We start from the raw sequence: 19,626 nt of genomic DNA, 5'->3' as shown, positions 1-19,626 counted from the left end.
TCTCGTCGCACGGCAGCTCACACTTTCTGGAACGCTTTGACAAAAGCGCTCCACACGGTTCGACTTCTTGGAAGCCGAGTATGGAAACGGCGGCACGTGTGGCGTGGATTCGTTATTGTTCTTATTGGTGCCTGTGTGCTCTGGATCCACTGTTGTTGTTATTTTAGTTCGGGATCGAACAATATCAAATGGTCAAATAGTCTTTTCTCCCTGTTTTTTGTCGTGTCGCTAAAAGGAGAAAAGACTACCATCTCAGTTTTCGTTGCAGAAAACTTGATACCAAGGTTTTCAGACCACTCGGCAAGGCTGTCTAAAGTGGTTTGTAAAGCCAGTTGTATTATGGCGGCGTCCCTGCTTGCAAAAGATATGACGCCGTCGTCAGCCAATTGTCTAATGCTGCAGTTTGGTACTAGACAAGAATCTATTTCACTAACATAGAACGTGTATAGCAGGGGGCTCAAGCAGGACCCTTGGGCTAGTTCATGGAAACTGGTCCGCTTTAGCTGAACATGACCATTGTTGAAATACATAGCTTTTTTCGACAAAAGGTTGAACAGATAGTTATTCAACTTTGGGCCCAGCCCCAGATTTTCTAGTTTTTGACTCAGCTTGTATGGTGAAACTGAGTCAAATGCCCCCTGTATATCCGGGAAAATAGACCGCATGTTCTGCTTGCGTGAGTTAAAACTCAAAAATGTTTTTATGTTGGGGATGATCCGCTTTATTCGCCTCTTGTTTGCTGGAGGGTCCGATTAAGACTGACTTAATAATTATTTTTATGTTTACAAGTTTACAGTTATGGATATAGGAGTGGTATGGAAGGGGAGGAGGTCACGGTCACACCAAGGAGTTGGTTCGGCCACGTGACGTTAGGAATGTTCCGGCGTCGGGTTGCTGGTCTCACGGTCGGAGCAGCGTTGGCCGGCCGGAATGCTGAGGCGTCGAAATGTTGATCGTCCCATGGTCGAGGCGGTGTTGGATTACATCGTCGTCGAGTACCGCTGATGATGTTGTATGTTGCCGATGTTGAATACGGTAACTCGTGCACGAGCAAGCTCTATTTCTGTAACCAGAAGGGCTAAGCAGTCATTAGTACCCCTGGCTTTACGAAAACCAAACTGGGTATTTGAGAGAAGGTTGTTCGATTCCAACCATTCTTGTAACCGAAAAAGAATCATTCTTTCAAGGAGTTTCCTCAGACACGACAGTAACGATATTGGCCGAAACGAGTCGTGTCTTGATGGCGGTTTTCCAGGCTTCAAGATAGTGACAACTTTCACTTCTCTCCACTCTTGCGGGACGCTGTTGACCTCCAACATATTGTTGAAGATGCTTAACAGACGTTTCCTTCCTACGTCGGGAAGATTTTGAAGCAATTTGCTACTAATCTGATCCAGACCTGGGGAGGAATTTTTGCTTGATAGGAGGGCAAGTGACAGCTCTACCATTGTGAACGGTGAATCCATCCTAGGGTCACTACCAGGCGCATGTTGTGTAAAGCTTTGCGCAGGAACGAAATCGGGGCAAAGCTTGTGGGCAAATTCATGTGAAGTGGCAGGGTCTAGATTATTAACGTATCTACGGCAATAACCCGTTTTCTTCGCCTTCAACAGATTTTTGCACGTTCTCTCCAGTCCTTTATATTTTTCATATAAAGACCTCGAGCCCGTGTCCCGGAAGGCTTTGAATGCCTCACGCTTCTTGGTGAAAGCCGCTTGGCAATCCTCAAGGATTGCCGCTTGGCCCCACCAAGGAGTGGGAGGTTTTTTAAAAATGTCCTTGCTTGGTGGGAGCGCCTTGTTTGGGCCTCAAGGGCGCACTTAGTTATTACTGAAACAAGTTTTTCGTACTCCTTGACAGGAGATTTGTCTCCTCCAAGTCAAGTGAAAGCGAAGCGGCTATTAATTCATCGTATCTCGCCCAGTCGATGTTCCTCGTTAAGTCACATATAACGGATCGATCACAAACGACACTGAGCGTCTAGCTGTACGAGAATTCACTCCGAGTAACCGCAAATTATCGACCACGACCGAACTATCCGTGCGCGTAAACGATTTAATTTCCCCCAATAAAAGCATTGCCGACAATAATTAACTGTTAGTAATTTGGAAAGCACGTTTGGCTCTTTTTTCGTTTCTCGCAACCCTGCTATACAGTCATTTACTGTACTATACGAACAACTGCTGGTTTTGAATAAAATAAGAACAAAAAGAGATAGTTAACCGAGCATGCCCAAGGTATGACAAAAACTATGAGGAAATGCCTAGTTAATGCTATTGTCATCGCTTTAAAAATCGTAAAAAAATACAATCAGCTTAAGATATTTTCTATAAATGTAATTATATGCTTGAATAATTTTGTTATATTCTTTTTGGTCCCCCAGTATACAGATTTTGCGGCAGAGTTACTACTTTTTAATATTTCAGTTTTTAGTATTTAGTATTTTGATTCTGCTGATTGCGCAGTTCCCATCGATGCGCGTTCTCACGGTGCTGCGCGTTCTGTCGAGTAAGCGGGCCACGTGCAGGCGGTGTCGATGTCCGTTGCATGCGCTGGTTTTCGGGTGGTGTTGTCGCGAAGTGCCCTTGCTGGTTTCGGGTAACTGCCGCGTGCCGTAACTTACATTCCAATTTGTTATAACTTAAAGCAGTTTTAAAGGTTTGTTTTCAAATAATGTATTTGTATTGAAAGTAATTCCTGTAAGCAATGCAAGAAATAGATACGCGAAGCGAAATATGGAAAAATATCGGATATGGTTAGGTTTACATGAGTACAGAAACTCGTAAACCTAGAGTAAAAATAAGGTAGTCTGTTGTTGGGAAAGGTAAAATATTACAAAATATTGGAAACATATAGCAAAACTCATAGCATTGTCATATTCGGCTAAGAGCTCTTCTTGATAAACAGCTACAGAAGCGTAAAGATTTACTTGAACATATTACTCCTTGCATCGCTATCAGAAGGACTGAGTGTCATCGGTGAATAGCAATATTCTTATTGTTATAAAAACTTTGCTGGGTTAATAGTGTTAGTAAAAATAAACATTAGATGGGTATGTGAGACTAGCAGTATTTGTAAAATTAGTATCATACACCAGCTTGTGCGATTTGTTGGCAAGAGATTGCACAAACGCTTCTATAGCCTTTTTTCACGACGAGTGACTAGCCGACTTGGGCATTTGGATTAGTTTTGTTATATTTTTTCCAATAAACCTCTCCCTACATTTCACCTTTCTGAAAAATAAATTGTATTATTTTTACACAAGGTTTCCGAGTTTCTGCAGCCATGAAAAGCAGTGTTTGCTCGATATTTGCCAACCTTTATTTATATTTTTATTATTTATTTGCCTTTAAATAATTGCCAATTGGTGTCTCTTTTTCAATACAAATACATCATTTAAAAGGTTATTAAAAATGCCGTAAGTCATAAAAACTGGAATGAATACATGCAATATCAAAAAGATAAAAAATAATAAAAACTAAACGTTTATTAAACTAATTTAATTCAAAAATAAATTTACATTCATAAAATACTTATGCTGTATTTTTGCACGACTTTTAAGGCCATTACAATAGAGAAAAATATTTTCTGTAACTGTTCGTATTTGCATGTAATTTTGCATGTGCCAAAACAACTTGTATAAAAGTGTGTGAGATTATAACTCTTCTTCGAAATTTGTTTTTTGTTATTTTCTACAAGTTACTAGAACATCAACTTAATCTCTTCTTCTTCATATTCGGTGGCACTATAACCTCGAAAGGTCTCGGGTGGCGTTCTGTGACTTAATTTTACCCGAAGCAAGGTTGTCAGCCCTGCGTACGGGGAGGTGGTCCGGATTGGATTTGAAGCCCGGTCCTGCCGGATGAAGCCCAACGCCGCTGTCGGGTCGGCCACCAGATCACCCCATATTCAAATCTCCTCTAGTTTTTATGATAGGCATAGTATTGTAGAGGACTTTATTTCAGACTGCTTTTGCGTGGTTGTATTCACATTTAAAATCTATTAAGTATCGTTGCGTCTGCTAAATAGGTGTTTTATCGAGCCGGAATGTTGTGTGATGTGTTCGATTTCATCTGGACACTTGTTTTAAATAGATAGTGGGCAATTGATTTTCATAATTGTTTTTTGTAAGAGGAATGTGGATCTGATGTGGAACGGCCATTCATCCGCTTTAGCATGAAGGGTGTTGAGAGGGGTGGTTTTCGACCAATCTGTAATTTTCCGTAGCGGTAGGTTTAGCGTCGTTGTTAGCTCGATAACGAACCGTTTTGAACCGACCACGCGAAGGAATGGTCGATTCGGGAACCTCCACGCAGATTCCTTTAACTTTGTTATAATCGCTAGCATCGGGCAGTTAACCTTTTTTCCTGGATAACCAGGAGAAGTTTTTTACGTCGGACTGGCGTATCAACTAACGCAGTGTTGGACAACGGGAAGGACCAGTTTTAGCGGTCAAGCGGGTTACCCTTTTTTCCTGGATGACCAGGAGTAGTATTTAACCGTGGACCGAAGCTGGATAGTTTCGCCTAATTCTTCCGACGGAGAAGGGGAACACCACAGGAGTGCGGGACCAACATCCTTAGGAAAGTCAAAGATGAAACGTTCCCGGATCTGTAAAAGAACCCCTACTTATGAAACGTACAAGCTTTTTCGTACAGGTCTGAATTACACGTCGATTTTATGCCCAAAAATCCTGGCTTATATACTTTAAACAATCCCTATAGTTCGGTTGTTAGAAAAAAAAAGGAAAGCTTCGAAACAGATAGAACCGCTTTCGGCTAGTAACATAATCCTACTGTGTCGGGCGTATCCCGAACATTGAAGCGACGTTCGCTTATCTGTTTATGTTTCCGGACCATAAGATCACGTGGGCGATCTCTTTTTATGACCCTGGGTAATACATCGCGCATCGTCCTATGCATATATGATAGGCTAAATCTGTAGCTCAAATTTGTTTGTTTATTTTCCTGTCTTTCGGGTGGTCCTTCATTTACTGCACTACGGATAGTGCAATCGCGCTTTGTTTTATCTTGCGTTGATCCCTTTTTTGGAGCATGTTCATCAATAATGAAACGCATTCTAATGTTTCCTTCATCCCAGGCTATGAAGCCCAACGAAGAATTGGTTTTTCGCATTGGCGTGTCGATCGTGTGAAGCACTTGATCCGAACCTATCGTTTTATGACCATGCACATGAGACGTTGTTTCTTTGCGCGTCTTGTCTTTTCCTGGTTTCTACCCATTTGTTTACGACCTATTTTCGTCATTCTTACATTCATGACGAATGCAGCTGTGCATACCCTTAGAAATTATCATAGTTTCATCTTTTTCTCGGTGGAAAGTAAGTTTTTTTTTCTAAGATAATATTTGCCTGTGAGAATTTATCCTAAATGAAAGATATTTAGTTGATTTAGGATTGCTTCTGTAAATCTTGCATGTCCATTTATTATAGTTCTCTTTTATTTTGCCGCGTTCACAACAACGTTCGTTAAAGAATATTGGGAATGCAACCTGGCGAATAATAATTGCGAAAAACACGAGTTTTTAGTAGCCTTACGACAACATTGACGAACGAGTCCTTTATTTGCTAGTATTAGGAAAAGAGAGCTAGAGCGCATCTTTCGTCTCTATTTATACGACCCGATCATTTACTTCTTATCGTTTATATCGATACGATGAAGCTCGAATACAGGCGTGCCCATGCAGCAAGCGCTCATGGGCGTTACACACGTTTGCAACAGGGTTATTGAACTTTTTCGCATTTCTTGTTATAAATCGTTACATTTGTTTGGCCTTGTCTATCACAGATTTGTAGTGCTTAGTAAATGTTCTTTTACAGTCAAGAATAGTTCCAAGGTCGAGGATTTCAGTTTTCCGTTCAGTTTTCTGTTTCACTTATAAACTATCGGGTTCTTTTTGTGATTAAAACTCTCAAAAACACTGCATTCCTCGACACATAACGTTAACAAATTAGACGTACACCATTTAGAGAACCAATTGAAGGAGTGTTGCATATTTTCGCAATCACTTCTACTATTTATCACGCTGTAGATTTGTATATCGTCCGCGTACATAAGCTTTATACATTACAGTTGATATGCGTGAGTTTTGTACTGCTGCCTTTAGTAAAGTGATGTTTATAATGCCTTTTGCCATATGCTGATGCGCCGACACATGATTTTAATTAATCTCAGTAATGTTTAATATTTTTTGGGGAAGCATAAGTGTACTCTTTTACGTTCTTTTACGAATAGTAGTTTAAATGAATTTATTTAGAAATATAAAATAAAAGTTTAAGATGATTATTACTAAGGAGTATACGGAGCGCCAGCTGGATGTTCTTCGGCCTGATAGTTACACATTTGGTATGATTAGCTCACAGGTGAGTGTCTTCGAACAGAGCGACCAGATAGGCTTTGTTACGCTTCAGCAGAGCATTGATGGCGGCCGACTAGAAACGCAAATCGGCCTAGAAATTTAGGTCAAATTCTATTAGCATGGATTGAAAACACGCGGGAAATTAGTTATTGTACCAACGAGGTGACGCTTTTGTACCAAATATATGTGTAGGCTATGTTACATCTGTAAGGAAGGAGAAGAAAGATAGGAAAGAAGAACGTTTTATCTGCCATTTGGCTTGGTTGCACACAGGTAGGTCGCTCATGTGTCCATCGAAGACACCTTTACTCTTTGACACCAATCGCCGCTCGATGCTGCTCCAGTTTGACTCGCGCGAGTGTTTTCGTCATGGTGTCGGCTGTCATTCGATCAGTTGATAAATACCGAAGCTCGATGGTCCCTTTCTGGCGCAACTCCTTAGTAAATCGATGTGTTTGGAACGGTCCATACGGTCTGATTCCACTATTTTGATGCACGACTAGTTATCTTCCCACACGTCGGTTCGATTTGTATCATCCTCGCTTAAGACAACATCAGCTGTTTTATCCTCAGTAGCTCTTGGCAGCATACGGACAATGGCACGAGCTCAGCTTCTATGGAACGAAGTGAAACACACGTCTGTTCCCTTCTCTCCCAGCTAATAAGTGTTGAGAGCAGAACCTTAGTGCAGGAAAAGATATCAGTTCGGATATCACAGGTGAAAATATATTTGCTCACAAAAACACGCGTCTAACAGAACGGCGTCAAACCGTAATAATCAATAAATAAATAAAAACACGCGTCTGCTCGTTTCGTGCTCTAATAAGCGGTATACACATGCGTATAATAATGAGTCGTGAGGTAATTTTCATTGATCAACATTTTATTGTTCGCTCGCTTGTAAGGTCATGATCAGAAGAACGCGCTCTTGATCCAGATAACCAGATGGTGGTGCTGTGCTGGTTTATAATAGCATTTAGATGATTTAGCATATTGTGCTTGTTGTGCAAATTGTGCAAAGTCCACTGAAGTAAATTGAGGACCATTGTGACTCACCAATACAGAAGGAAGTCCATATGCACTGAAAAACTCTGCATAAACGAATTGTTATCTCAGTTGTCATGCTCTTCACTACTTACACTGAAGGCCATTTGGAATACGCATCAGCTAAGATGAGGTAGTAAAATCCCATGAATGGACCAGAATAATGCACATGAATTCTTTGGAAAGGTTCTGTTGGTTGTTCCCAACAATGAAATGAAATCTTGGGTGGATTTGCTTTTGCTGACTGAAAGGAAATACAATCATTCATCAGGTTTTCAATATCCCTGTCTATGCCTTCCCACCAGCAGTAGCTGTGAGCAAGAGATTTAATTCGTGATATGCCAAAATGTGTTGAGTGAAGTTCACGAAGGAATTTCATTCTCGTCGTAGGAGATATGTATACTCGGCTACCATGCATCAAGCAATCTTTTTGCAAACTAAATTGCTCTTGATCTACGTCAAATCTTAATTTTGCCTAGATGGGTTTTCCCGTTCTTAGAGCTTGTAGGATTTATTTATTTATTTATTTTTAATTATGACTGCTTGAAGCCGAATTGTTAGCACCGCATGTGCTGAGGAAGGAGAGCTGTCAAAAAAACACAAAAAATACACTAAAAAATTACCATTGCCTTTCCCCCCTGATATTTCGCCTTATGCCGGACGTGCTCGGTTGTGGATGTGTGAATATTTCGGAGTGTTTGTCCAGTTCTATTGTTGATCCGGGTCTATTGCTGTCTATGACTGTGTTGCTGCAAAAGTTGTGTTAACACGGAACTCCATCCTTCCGTGTAGTGGATGTAGACTGAAACAAAACAGAAGGAAAACAACAATTTTGGCAGCACAAACATTTGCCTGTGAACAGTGTTCGTTAAACTGCCCAGCAGTGATAGCCCAAGCTCGACCTAACCAGCATCGAACTCAGAAGCTATCGACGAGTTCCATTCCACAACAGCAGGGTCTCTGCTAATCACGGGGTTGGACCCGCCGACCACCTCCGAACCCAACGCCAGCCAGGCCGGGCCCGCCCCATCAAGGCTGAGAAATGAGGAACACTGTTACTGAAAAGTCTGCTTCTCTTCTTACGACAGTATCGACTTTGGCCCCGGATACTGTTGCTTCATCAACGGATCACCCGTTGCACAACATAAAACACTTAAGACAAATACCACACAACAAATAACAAAAAAGGAATGTAGGGGAATGTTTTAGGATTGCAAGGATAATGAGGATGCGAGATCAAAGGATAAGTCCGTTTTCTCTGGCGAATCGGAAGATGAGCCTCATGTAAGCAAGGTCCCTAGTCGCCAAAATTTCTCTTATTTCTGCATCCGGTCGTCTGCCGATGCTCTCGACTGCGCCCAACAAGGAGGGTCTTGCGGTTTCAAACTTCATGCAGAACCACAGAAGGTGATCCACATCGTGAAATCCGTCACCGCAGCCACACACCTTCGTCTGAGCCAGAGTTATACGCTGCAGATGAGCGTTCAACGCGAAATGATTCGACATAAGTCGAGACATCATGCGTATGAATGCCCGGTCTACAGAGAGCCCACCGAACCAAGGCCGCAGGAACATTTGCGGAGAGATCGAGAAAAGGAATCGCCCGAGATCATCCGCTTCCCACATGCTCTGCCAGAGAGACAGGAATAGTTGCTGTGGTAGGCGCAGAAACTCTCGGGCCGAGATCTTGCTTGCTTGCTTATCAGGCGCTACAACCGCTTTGCGGTCTTGTCCTGCTGCAACAATCCTCGATACCGCTCACGGTTTAGCGCCGTCGTCTGCCAATCCGTTATCCCGGTTGTTCTGGCGGACGCATCAACGCCATCACTCCATCTCAATTTGGGCCTACCACGCCTCTTCTGTCCGTGTGGATGGCCTAAAAGGACTTTACGGGCTGGGTCGTCCGCTGTCATTCTCATGACGTGACCAGCCCACCGGAGCCTGGCGAGTCTAATGCGCTGTACGATAGTGAGATCATCGTACAGCTCGTAGAGCTCGTCGTTGTAGCGGCTCCTCCATTGTCCTTCCACACATACGGGGCCAAAAATCCTTCTGAACATCTTCCTCTCGAACGCGGCTAAGAGGGCTTTGTCAGTTTTGGACAGAGTCCATGTCTCAGAGGCGTATGTGAGTACTGGGACTATAAATGTTCCGTACAATCCCAGCTTCGTCCGTCGCGACAGGTATTTAGAGTGGAGAAGTTTCCTCAGGTTGTAGTATGACCGATCCCCATCCTTATTCCGACAGCAGGTCACCTTAGGTCTAAAGTTATTTTGGCGACCTGCTATCTCCTGGTAAAACTTTCTTCCTGGTCCGTAACGCACTCTGATTTCTTGAAGTTTCCGCACCCGCTGCTCTTCCCAAAGTGGTTTTTTGGTGCGGTGAACTCTTTTCTCTTCTCTCCTGAACCGTGAGTATTCCTCTGCGCATGCCCGCGTTCTATGCCGCTGCTGCATTACTCGGTATGCGCAGTTTTTACGTTCTGTCACTTGTCTACATTCTTCGTCGAACCAGCCAGATCTGGTGTTGCCCCGACGTGGTAGGAGTGTGGAATTGGCACAGCTTATTATTTTAGTTTTTCGAGCGTTCCACCGTTCGCTCGTAGTTTCACATTCGTTGTCTGGTAGTAGAGCCTCACCTAAAGCGGATTTGAATGCCTGTTGGACGTGACTGTCCTTTAGGGATTCCGTGTTGAGCCGAGCCTGCGTGTTAACTTCGCCCCCATTGGCGCGGGGATGGGCGATTCTGCAACGAATCACTAAGCCAACCAAATAGTGATCGGAATCGATGTTGGCCCCTAGATACGTTATGACGTTCAACAAGCTCGACTGTCCTCGGCGGCTAATCAACACGCGATCTATCTAATTGGAAGTGGCTCCATCCGGAGACACCCACGTAGCTTTGTGAATGTCTCGGCGAGATCGGACGGTCGTAAAAGGCGCCTTGTTGGGCACCTGTTTTGGCCAGTGAGTCTGCCTTCTCGTTGCCGGGAATTCCACAATGAGAAGGTACCCAAATTAGCGAAATCCTGAACGCCTTGTCGAACATTGAGCCAAGCAAGCAGTTCTATGATTTTCATGGTAAGGTAATCCTGACTCTTAACAGCCTTCGGGGATCGTAGTGCTTCGATAGTGCTAAGGCTATCTGTGAAGATGAAGTACTCATCCGAAGGTCTCGCTGCTATCATCAATAGTGCGTACAAGATTGCGGCTAGTTCTGCGGTGTAGACACTACACGGCTCCCGCAATTTGAAAAATGCTTCGGCGAACTCACTTAAAACACCGAAGCCGGTGCCTTCCTTAGAGGATAATCCGTTAGTGTAATACTGGCTAATTTGGTCTAAATGGCCAAAATTATCCCTGAAAATGCCCGGAACTACCATCGGGCGAAGATCATTCGGTATGGTCTTAATTTCCTCGTGCAACGAGGAATCTGTTGTTAAAAAGGAACTGTAGGTCTCAGGAAGGGCAGCACGGTTTAATGCCTGTGGAGCGCTGGGATGCACTTGTTGGGCAACAAAATCTTTGTAGATTTTCAAAATCTTGCTCTTAGAACCTGTCTCTAGAAGCGCTTTAAAATTTTCTTCGATCAAGGGATTTGATACTGAAGAACGGACTAGAAGGCGAAGCGACAGCATTTCAAAACGTAGTTTTAGCGGCATCACTCCGGTCATCACTTCTAGGGACATGTTGTGTGTTGATTTCATGCTCCTTAGTGCGAGTCTAAGGCAACGATACTGTAGCCTCTCCAGTTTGAGCATATGCGTGTTAGATGCCCAATGGAAACATATGCTGCCATATTCCAACACGGATAATACCGTTGTCTTATACAGTCGCAGGACGTCTGATGGATGTGCGCCCCACCAGAATCCTGTGACTGTCCTTAGAAAGCTGATTCTTTTACTGCATTTTTGCACCAGATGGGTGATATGTGTACTCCAGTTTAGCCTTGAATTGAACCAAACACGAAGGTATCGAAAATTGTCGGTAGTTGATATATTTTCACCGTACCTTTTTTAGTTGCAAAAAAAATATCTGTTACGTCCGAAGACGGCCTACGTTGTGTTTTTTTTTTTTTTTTGTTGAAACCAATATTCTCTTTCAATTATTAGGTGGCTCTGAAAAGAGCCGATTGGATTGGCTTGGCTTCCCTCCGCGGTGTGATCGAGAATGACCGCGCTTTGCGATCAGCACCTCTTTTATAGCTTTCGGAAAAGAAGCCGAGTGTTCTAAATTTCTGCGACGAGCACTTTCTCGTCGCACGGCAGCTCACACTTTCTGGAACGCTTTGACAAAAGCGCTCCACACGGTTCGACTTCTTGGAAGCCGAGTATGGAAACGGCGGCACGTGTGGCGTGGATTCGTTATTGTTCTTATTGGTGCCTGTGTGCTCTGGATCCACTGTTGTTGTTATTTTAGTTCGGGATCGAACATACCGGCCACCTTTTGGGAATACATTTCCCAAAATTTACACTTCCTGATGACACTCCAATGCACAAATTTTGGAAACTGGACGTTTGATGATCCCATTCGCTGTACGAAGAGTCACGACACGTGTCATTGAATCTGGTCCAGGATGTTTTTCCACTATACGCGCCAAAGGCCACTTCACTGCTGGTAATTGCTCGTCTTTCACTATCACCAAATCACCTACATTCAGCTCCTGAATGCTCCGTTTGACGTTGCGATGACCGTTTAACGACTTCACATACTCGTTGCGCCAACGGTGCCAGAAACCCTGGGCATATCTCTGAACAAGCTGATACTGCGACAGGCGATTAAGCGGGAGATGGGATAGTTCAGGTTCGGGAATTACTTGTGGTTTCTTGAGCATCAAAAAATGTGCAGGAGTTAACGCCTCTAGGTCATTAGGATCTTGTGAAAGGGGGACAAGAGGTCTGGAATTCATATGGCCTTCTATCTTTGCTAAGATAGTAATCATAGCTTCGTAAGCCAACTGAGCTGCACCAAGCTGACGTACTAAGTGAGTTTTTGCCACCTTTACTGCAGCTTCCCATAAGCCGCCGAAGTTGGGAGCGCGAGGTGGAATCATATGCCACTGGATACTGTCTTTGGCCATATAGTCACTGATTTTTTCACTGTCACGCTGAAGAAGAACGTATAGTTCGTGCAAGGCATGTTTGGCACCTACGAAATTAGTGCCATTGTCGGAATACAAATGCTTCGGCTTGCCCCTTCTGGCCACAAATCTATCCAGCGCCATTAAGAAAGAAGGGGTACTCAGATCACTAACGAGTTCTAAATGAACAGCCTTTGTGCTCATACAAACAAACACTGACACGTAACACTTGGGAGAAGCTGCCTTACGGTGTGTTGGGCGCAAATAAAACGGTCCACAGTAATCGATTCCAACGCAAGCGAACACTTCGTTTACCGTAACACGTGACACTGGTAGCTGACCAATAGGTTGTGCTATTGGAACTGGATTGGCCCTTATGCACCGATAGCAGGTTCGAAGTACACTACGAACGGCCCGCATGCCATTCAGAATCCACACTTCATCACGCAGGGACGAAAGGGTCATTGTAACTCCACCGTGTAATGTTTTATGATGCTGATCCCTGATCAAAAGACGCGTAAATGGGTGAAATGCTGGCAAAAGAACTGGATGCTTCCCATCAAATGCCATATTTGATTCACGCAACCGGCCACCAACGCGTAATAATCCACAAGAATCGAGGAATGGATTCAACAATCGAATGGATGAGCTCTTTGTTAGACACTTTCCCTTTGTGATAGCGCGAATATCGTCTGAAAACACTTCTCTTTGCACCATATGGAACAGGATCGTTTTAGCCGACTGTAACTCTTTCACTGTTAACGAAGACGAAAACTGTTTTGGTTCACGCTTGCGAATATTGTTGATGAATCTAACACAGAATCCAAAAACCCTTAACAGCCGTTGAAACGATGAAAATCGCTTGAAGATTAGATCCGTCTCAGCAACTTGAGCCGTGAGAACGATGGCTCTTTTCTCCAACTCTGTTTCACCTTTCTCGCCGAAGTGTTGAGAAGGCCAAGATGATTTGACTCCGCCAAGCCACGAGGGACCATTTCTCCATAGATCACTGTTTAGAAGCTCGACTGTTGATATACCCCGAGAGATCATATCGGCTGGGTTTTCTTTTCCGGAGACATGTTGCCACTGCGCACCATGTGTTATGTCTTGTACTTCAGCTACCCGGTTGGCCACAAACGGTTTCCATGTTCTGGGAGCTGCCTTGAGCCACTGAAGCGTAACAGTTGAATCAGACCAAAAGAAACACTCGTCGAATTTGGTGTCTAATGCATACACCACCTTTTGGTAGAGTCGAGCTCCAAGCAAGGCGGCAGACAGCTCTAATCGCGGAATTGTTAAAGGTTTCAGTGGAGCCACTCTTGATTTCGACGCTAATAATGTTATGCATATTGAACCGTTGCTGTCGATTGATCTGATGTATATGCATGCACCATAGGCCACTTCAGAAGCATCAACAAAGCAATGTAGCTCTGCATGCTGATGTTCTGGTATGAATGCAAACCTAGCTATGCGAAATTGTGCTAAGTTTGCTATTTGTTGCAGAAATTCTGTCCACTTTTCTTGCAACTTATGAGGAACTGGCACATCCCAGTCCAAGCTCTGCAACCACAATTGTTGCATGATGATTTTCGCACGTATAGTCACTGGTGTAATAAGACCGAGGGGATCATAGAGTTGAGCTATTGATGACAATATACTGCGTTTTGTGTGAATAGTGGACTTGTTTTCAATAGAGACATTCATACGAAATGAATCTGCTTCGGGTTCCCAGCAAATGCCCAGTGTCTTGATGCTTTCTTCAGCTTCAAACTTTATGGCGGATTGTGTTCCAAGAAGTTCTGCAGGGAGATCCGCTAGCACCTCTAGCGAATTGGAACACCACTTTCGAAGACAAAATCCACCTTTTTCGAGAAGAGCATTGAGTTGATCACGCAGTTCTTTTGCTTCTGCAATACTTCCCGCTCCTGCTAGTAGATCATCCACATACAGGTTTTGTTTCACAGCGGCACTGGCTTTGGGGTATTGCTTACCTTCATCATGAGCAAGCTGTAACAATGTGCGTGTTGCTAAGAATGCTGAGGGTGCCAAGCCATATGTCACTGTGCTTAGTTCGTATGATCGGATGGGCTGAGCATTGTCAAATCTCCATAAAATACGTTGCAGATGCCGATCATCTGGATGCATTGTTACTTGTCGGTACATCTTTGCTATGTCAGCGACAATAGCTACACGATATTTTCGGAAACGAATTACTAAAGTTAGCAACTCCTCCTGAACCACGGGACCAACTAGCAGAGCTTCGTTCAATGACTTTCCAGTCGTAGTTTTAGCAGAGGCGTCGAAAACAACTCTCAGTTTCGTAGTAGAACTGGACTCTTTCAACACCGGATGATGTGGAAGATAATATGCACCGATTTTTTCTTCTTGATTTTCAGAAACAACAGCCATGTGCCCCAGGTCTAAATATTCCTGCATGAAGTCGTGGTATTGGCTTTTGAGGCAAGCATCCTTCGACAATCTTTTCTCAAGAAGGTGAAATCTTTTCAATGCATTGGTTTTCGACTCACCTATTATTTCCTTGAAGTTGGGCTGCTTGGGCATTTGAACAATATAACGGCCGCTTCCATCACGCGAAACGGTTTGTTGAAAATGCCTTTCACACTCCTTTTCATCAAAAGAGTATTCGCTCACCTGGAGTTCCTCGATCTTCCAGAATCGCTCCAATTGTTCTTCGATCGTAGGACGGACGGCTGCCACATTGCACCGAACCGCATCACTCGATATAGCAGGAATGTCACCGGTCATAATCCAGCCGAAAACACTTTCGACCAGCACGCCTTTGTTTGGTAGACTATATCTACCGTCACACAATAGTGAGTAGAAATACCCTGCTCCAATAATCATATCGATACGACCGGGCGTGCAGAAATGCGGGTCTGCGAGAGGATATGATGCAGGTATATTCCACTTTTGCACTGGGACTTCGTGGGATGGAGTATCACACGCCACTTTTCGCAACACTAAGAAGTCCATTTCCGCCGAATAGTTGGTAACGCGCGACTGTACCCTTGCACGAACTTCATGATTGGCACTGGATTCTATTCCGTCGACACCAACGATCAAAATGTTCACTTTTTTCCGCGGCAAATGCAATTGTTGACACAGCGACTCACTAATGGCGTTAGGTTGCGAACCATTGTCCAACAGCGCACGCACGAGATGCCTTTGTCCATATGCATCATTTACTTCCAACAACACAGTTGAAAGCAACACGTTTTTGGATACACGATCAACACTATTTACATGCGCAGCTGCCATAATGCTCGAATCAGACGAACCTTTTTCACAGGGCTGTTTAGCATCTTCCACGAAATGTAGCAATGTGTGATGCTTCTTTTTGCATTGCTGGCACGTATATCTTGATCGGCATGATTTTGCAAAATGCCCCTTTTGTAGGCAATTGCCACAAAGTTCTTTGCCATTAACAGCGCTCTGTCGATCCTTAGGCTTAAGATCCAGAAATGCTTGGCATTGCCATAAATAATGGTCTTTAGAGCACAAAACACAAGGAACCACATTGTTCCCTTTCATGCTTGCAGCATTGACACTAAGCCTTTTAGATGTTTTCTGGTTTGGTACCTTTGCGTTGGAAGAGCTAACACGATTTCCTACCTGCAACGCTAGAGACTCACTCGCTTGCGCTCTTTTAAGCAGAAATGCTGTCATGCTAGGATAGGTTAACAAAGCTTCCTCCTGAGCGTAGTGTTCTTCCCAAGCCTTCAACGATGCCTTGTCGAGCTTGCTGGCCAAAATTTCCATGATAATGCTACTATCATCCGAAACGGTTTCTCCTAGCTGTTTTAGAATGTCAATATGCAGCTGGAATTTGCTCACTAATTGTCGAAGCTCTTGCGCACCACTATTGATCATGGAAGGCAACCCAAATAATTCACGCGTGTGCATTTTACGTAGATACGGCTTGTTACCATACCGGTCAAGCAAAGCTTTCCATGCCACAGTATAATTTTCCGAAGAAATGGGAATTGGGTGCACTATTCCTGCCGCTTCCCCTTTCAATGACGCGCGCAGGTAATGAAACTTTTGTATAGGTGCGATATCGTCACAGTTGTGCACAAGAGAAACAAAAGTGTCATGAAATAACAACCATTGCGTTACCTCGCCACTAAAAACCGGCAACGATATAGTGGGTAGTTTCACGCTTACGAGCTTTGAGCGTGGTTGCTCTTCTTTCTCCTTTTTCACTAGCTTTGATAACGCAGCCTTGGTTTCGAAAAATAGATCTTCCGTTTGCGCTAGGATATCATCGTTGCTTCTGGTAGCGTTTTCCGATTCATCTAGCTCTTCACACTCTTCATGGATCGATTGGAAACATTCCCAACACTTCACCAATCTTGCAAGACGATCAGGCACTTGATCTTGTAGCTCGGGGGTGTAATCCACTGCGAACTGCAGTGAGCGTCGCATAGACTCAATCAGCGATCGCCTTTTGGCCTGCTTGGCCTTAAGCTTGTCCGCCTTGGTCATTTTGGACTAAAAACTACACTCACACGCAAAGTCACAGGCACGCGAGGGCACGAACTCGCGGCAACCACACACGCGCGCGAAAACACACTCGCGCAAAGTCACACGCACGCGAGGACACGAACTCGCGGAGAGTAACACAATCACATACACGAGGACACAAAACTCGTGGTTAGCCACACAAGCGAGGACACAAACTCGCTGAATAAAAGAATGCACGCACTCGCACGAGGACACGAACTCGTGACAAGTCACACACACACGCACGATGAAGCACACTCACGGAGAGTCGCACATATACACACGAGGACACGAACTCGTGGTATATCACACCCGTACACGCGCGAGGACACAAACTCGCTTAATCGTTACACGCACGCACTTGCGCGACGACACGAAACGCGTGAGAAAAAATACGTACGCACTTTACTCACGGATCACAGGAGTGCTGAAGCCCGCCAATCCTGGTCACTACGGCACCAAATGTTACGTCCGAAGACGGCCTACGTTGTGTTTTTTTTTTTTTTTTTGTTGAAACCAATATTCTCTTTCAATTATTAGGTGGCTCTGAAAAGAGCCGATTGGATTGGCTTGGCTTCCCTCCGCGGTGTGATCGAGAATGACCGCGCTTTGCGATCAGCACCTCTTTTATAGCTTTCGGAAAAGAAGCCGAGTGTTCTAAATTTCTGCGACGAGCACTTTCTCGTCGCACGGCAGCTCACACTTTCTGGAACGCTTTGACAAAAGCGCTCCACACGGTTCGACTTCTTGGAAGCCGAGTATGGAAACGGCGGCACGTGTGGCGTGGATTCGTTATTGTTCTTATTGGTGCCTGTGTGCTCTGGATCCACTGTTGTTGTTATTTTAGTTCGGGATCGAACAATATCAAATGGTCAAATAGTCTTTTCTCCCTGTTTTTTGTCGTGTCGCTAAAAGGAGAAAAGACTACCATCTCAGTTTTCGTTGCAGAAAACTTGATACCAAGGTTTTCAGACCACTCGGCAAGGCTGTCTAAAGTGGTTTGTAAAGCCAGTTGTATTATGGCGGCGTCCCTGCTTGCAAAAGATATGACGCCGTCGTCAGCCAATTGTCTAATGCTGCAGTTTGGTACTAGACAAGAATCTATTTCACTAACATAGAACGTGTATAGCAGGGGGCTCAAGCAGGACCCTTGGGCTAGTTCATGGAAACTGGTCCGCTTTAGCTGAACATGACCATTGTTGAAATACATAGCTTTTTTCGACAAAAGGTTGAACAGATAGTTATTCAACTTTGGGCCCAGCCCCAGATTTTCTAGTTTTTGACTCAGCTTGTATGGTGAAACTGAGTCAAATGCCCCCTGTATATCCGGGAAAATAGACCGCATGTTCTGCTTGCGTGAGTTAAAACTCAAAAATGTTTTTATGTTGGGGATGATCCGCTTTATTCGCCTCTTGTTTGCTGGAGGGTCCGATTAAGACTGACTTAATAATTATTTTTATGTTTACAAGTTTACAGTTATGGATATAGGAGTGGTATGGAAGGGGAGGAGGTCACGGTCACACCAAGGAGTTGGTTCGGCCACGTGACGTTAGGAATGTTCCGGCGTCGGGTTGCTGGTCTCACGGTCGGAGCAGCGTTGGCCGGCCGGAATGCTGAGGCGTCGAAATGTTGATCGTCCCATGGTCGAGGCGGTGTTGGATTACATCGTCGTCGAGTACCGCTGATGATGTTGTATGTTGCCGATGTTGAATACGGTAACTCGTGCACGAGCAAGCTCTATTTCTGTAACCAGAAGGGCTAAGCAGTCATTAGTACCCCTGGCTTTACGAAAACCAAACTGGGTATTTGAGAGAAGGTTGTTCGATTCCAACCATTCTTGTAACCGAAAAAGAATCATTCTTTCAAGGAGTTTCCTCAGACACGACAGTAACGATATTGGCCGAAACGAGTCGTGTCTTGATGGCGGTTTTCCAGGCTTCAAGATAGTGACAACTTTCACTTCTCTCCACTCTTGCGGGACGCTGTTGACCTCCAACATATTGTTGAAGATGCTTAACAGACGTTTCCTTCCTACGTCGGGAAGATTTTGAAGCAATTTGCTACTAATCTGATCCAGACCTGGGGAGGAATTTTTGCTTGATAGGAGGGCAAGTGACAGCTCTACCATTGTGAACGGTGAATCCATCCTAGGGTCACTACCAGGCGCATGTTGTGTAAAGCTTTGCGCAGGAACGAAATCGGGGCAAAGCTTGTGGGCAAATTCATGTGAAGTGGCAGGGTCTAGATTATTAACGTATCTACGGCAATAACCCGTTTTCTTCGCCTTCAACAGATTTTTGCACGTTCTCTCCAGTCCTTTATATTTTTCATATAAAGACCTCGAGCCCGTGTCCCGGAAGGCTTTGAATGCCTCACGCTTCTTGGTGAAAGCCGCTTGGCAATCCTCAAGGATTGCCGCTTGGCCCCACCAAGGAGTGGGAGGTTTTTTAAAAATGTCCTTGCTTGGTGGGAGCGCCTTGTTTGGGCCTCAAGGGCGCACTTAGTTATTACTGAAACAAGTTTTTCGTACTCCTTGACAGGAGATTTGTCTCCTCCAAGTCAAGTGAAAGCGAAGCGGCTATTAATTCATCGTATCTCGCCC

At 44.3% G+C, this 19,626-nt stretch overlaps 1 protein-coding gene across 1 annotated transcript; it reads right to left on the bottom strand.

Moving 5' to 3' along the window:
• Positions 1 to 6,375: 6,375 nt before the first annotated feature.
• On the bottom strand, positions 6,376 to 17,622 carry LOC118516660. The gene is made up of 5 exons (XM_036062625.1): positions 15,029 to 17,622; positions 13,087 to 13,255; positions 12,816 to 13,002; positions 12,075 to 12,185; positions 6,376 to 6,450 (listed from the first exon to the last, which is right to left on the bottom strand). The coding sequence occupies exons 1-5, from the start codon at positions 17,004 to 17,006 to the stop codon at positions 6,376 to 6,378; spliced, it is 2,520 nt and encodes an 839-aa protein (XP_035918518.1). The 5' UTR covers positions 17,007 to 17,622.
• Positions 17,623 to 19,626: the final 2,004 nt, after the last annotated feature.

Source organism: Anopheles stephensi, unplaced genomic scaffold (assembly GCF_013141755.1).
Source record: "Anopheles stephensi strain Indian unplaced genomic scaffold, UCI_ANSTEP_V1.0 ucontig370, whole genome shotgun sequence".
NCBI classification, from domain to species: domain Eukaryota; kingdom Metazoa; phylum Arthropoda; class Insecta; order Diptera; family Culicidae; genus Anopheles; species Anopheles stephensi.
Note: the sequence above shows the minus strand (reverse complement) of the source record. Positions and strands in the feature narration are given on the sequence as shown.

Coding starts and splice junctions, on each gene's coding strand:
- LOC118516660 (XM_036062625.1), bottom strand. CDS start 17,006: ATGACCAAGGCGGACAAGCTTAAGGCCAAGCAGGCCAAAAGGCGATCG. Junction 13,256..15,028: donor CAACTTCAAGGAAATAATAG/GTGAGTCGAAAA, acceptor CTTCGTTAACAG/TGAAAGAGTTACAGTCGGCT. Junction 6,451..12,074: donor GGAGCATTCAGGAGCTGAAT/GTAGGTGATTTG, acceptor TTGCGTTTCTAG/TCGGCCGCCATCAATGCTCT.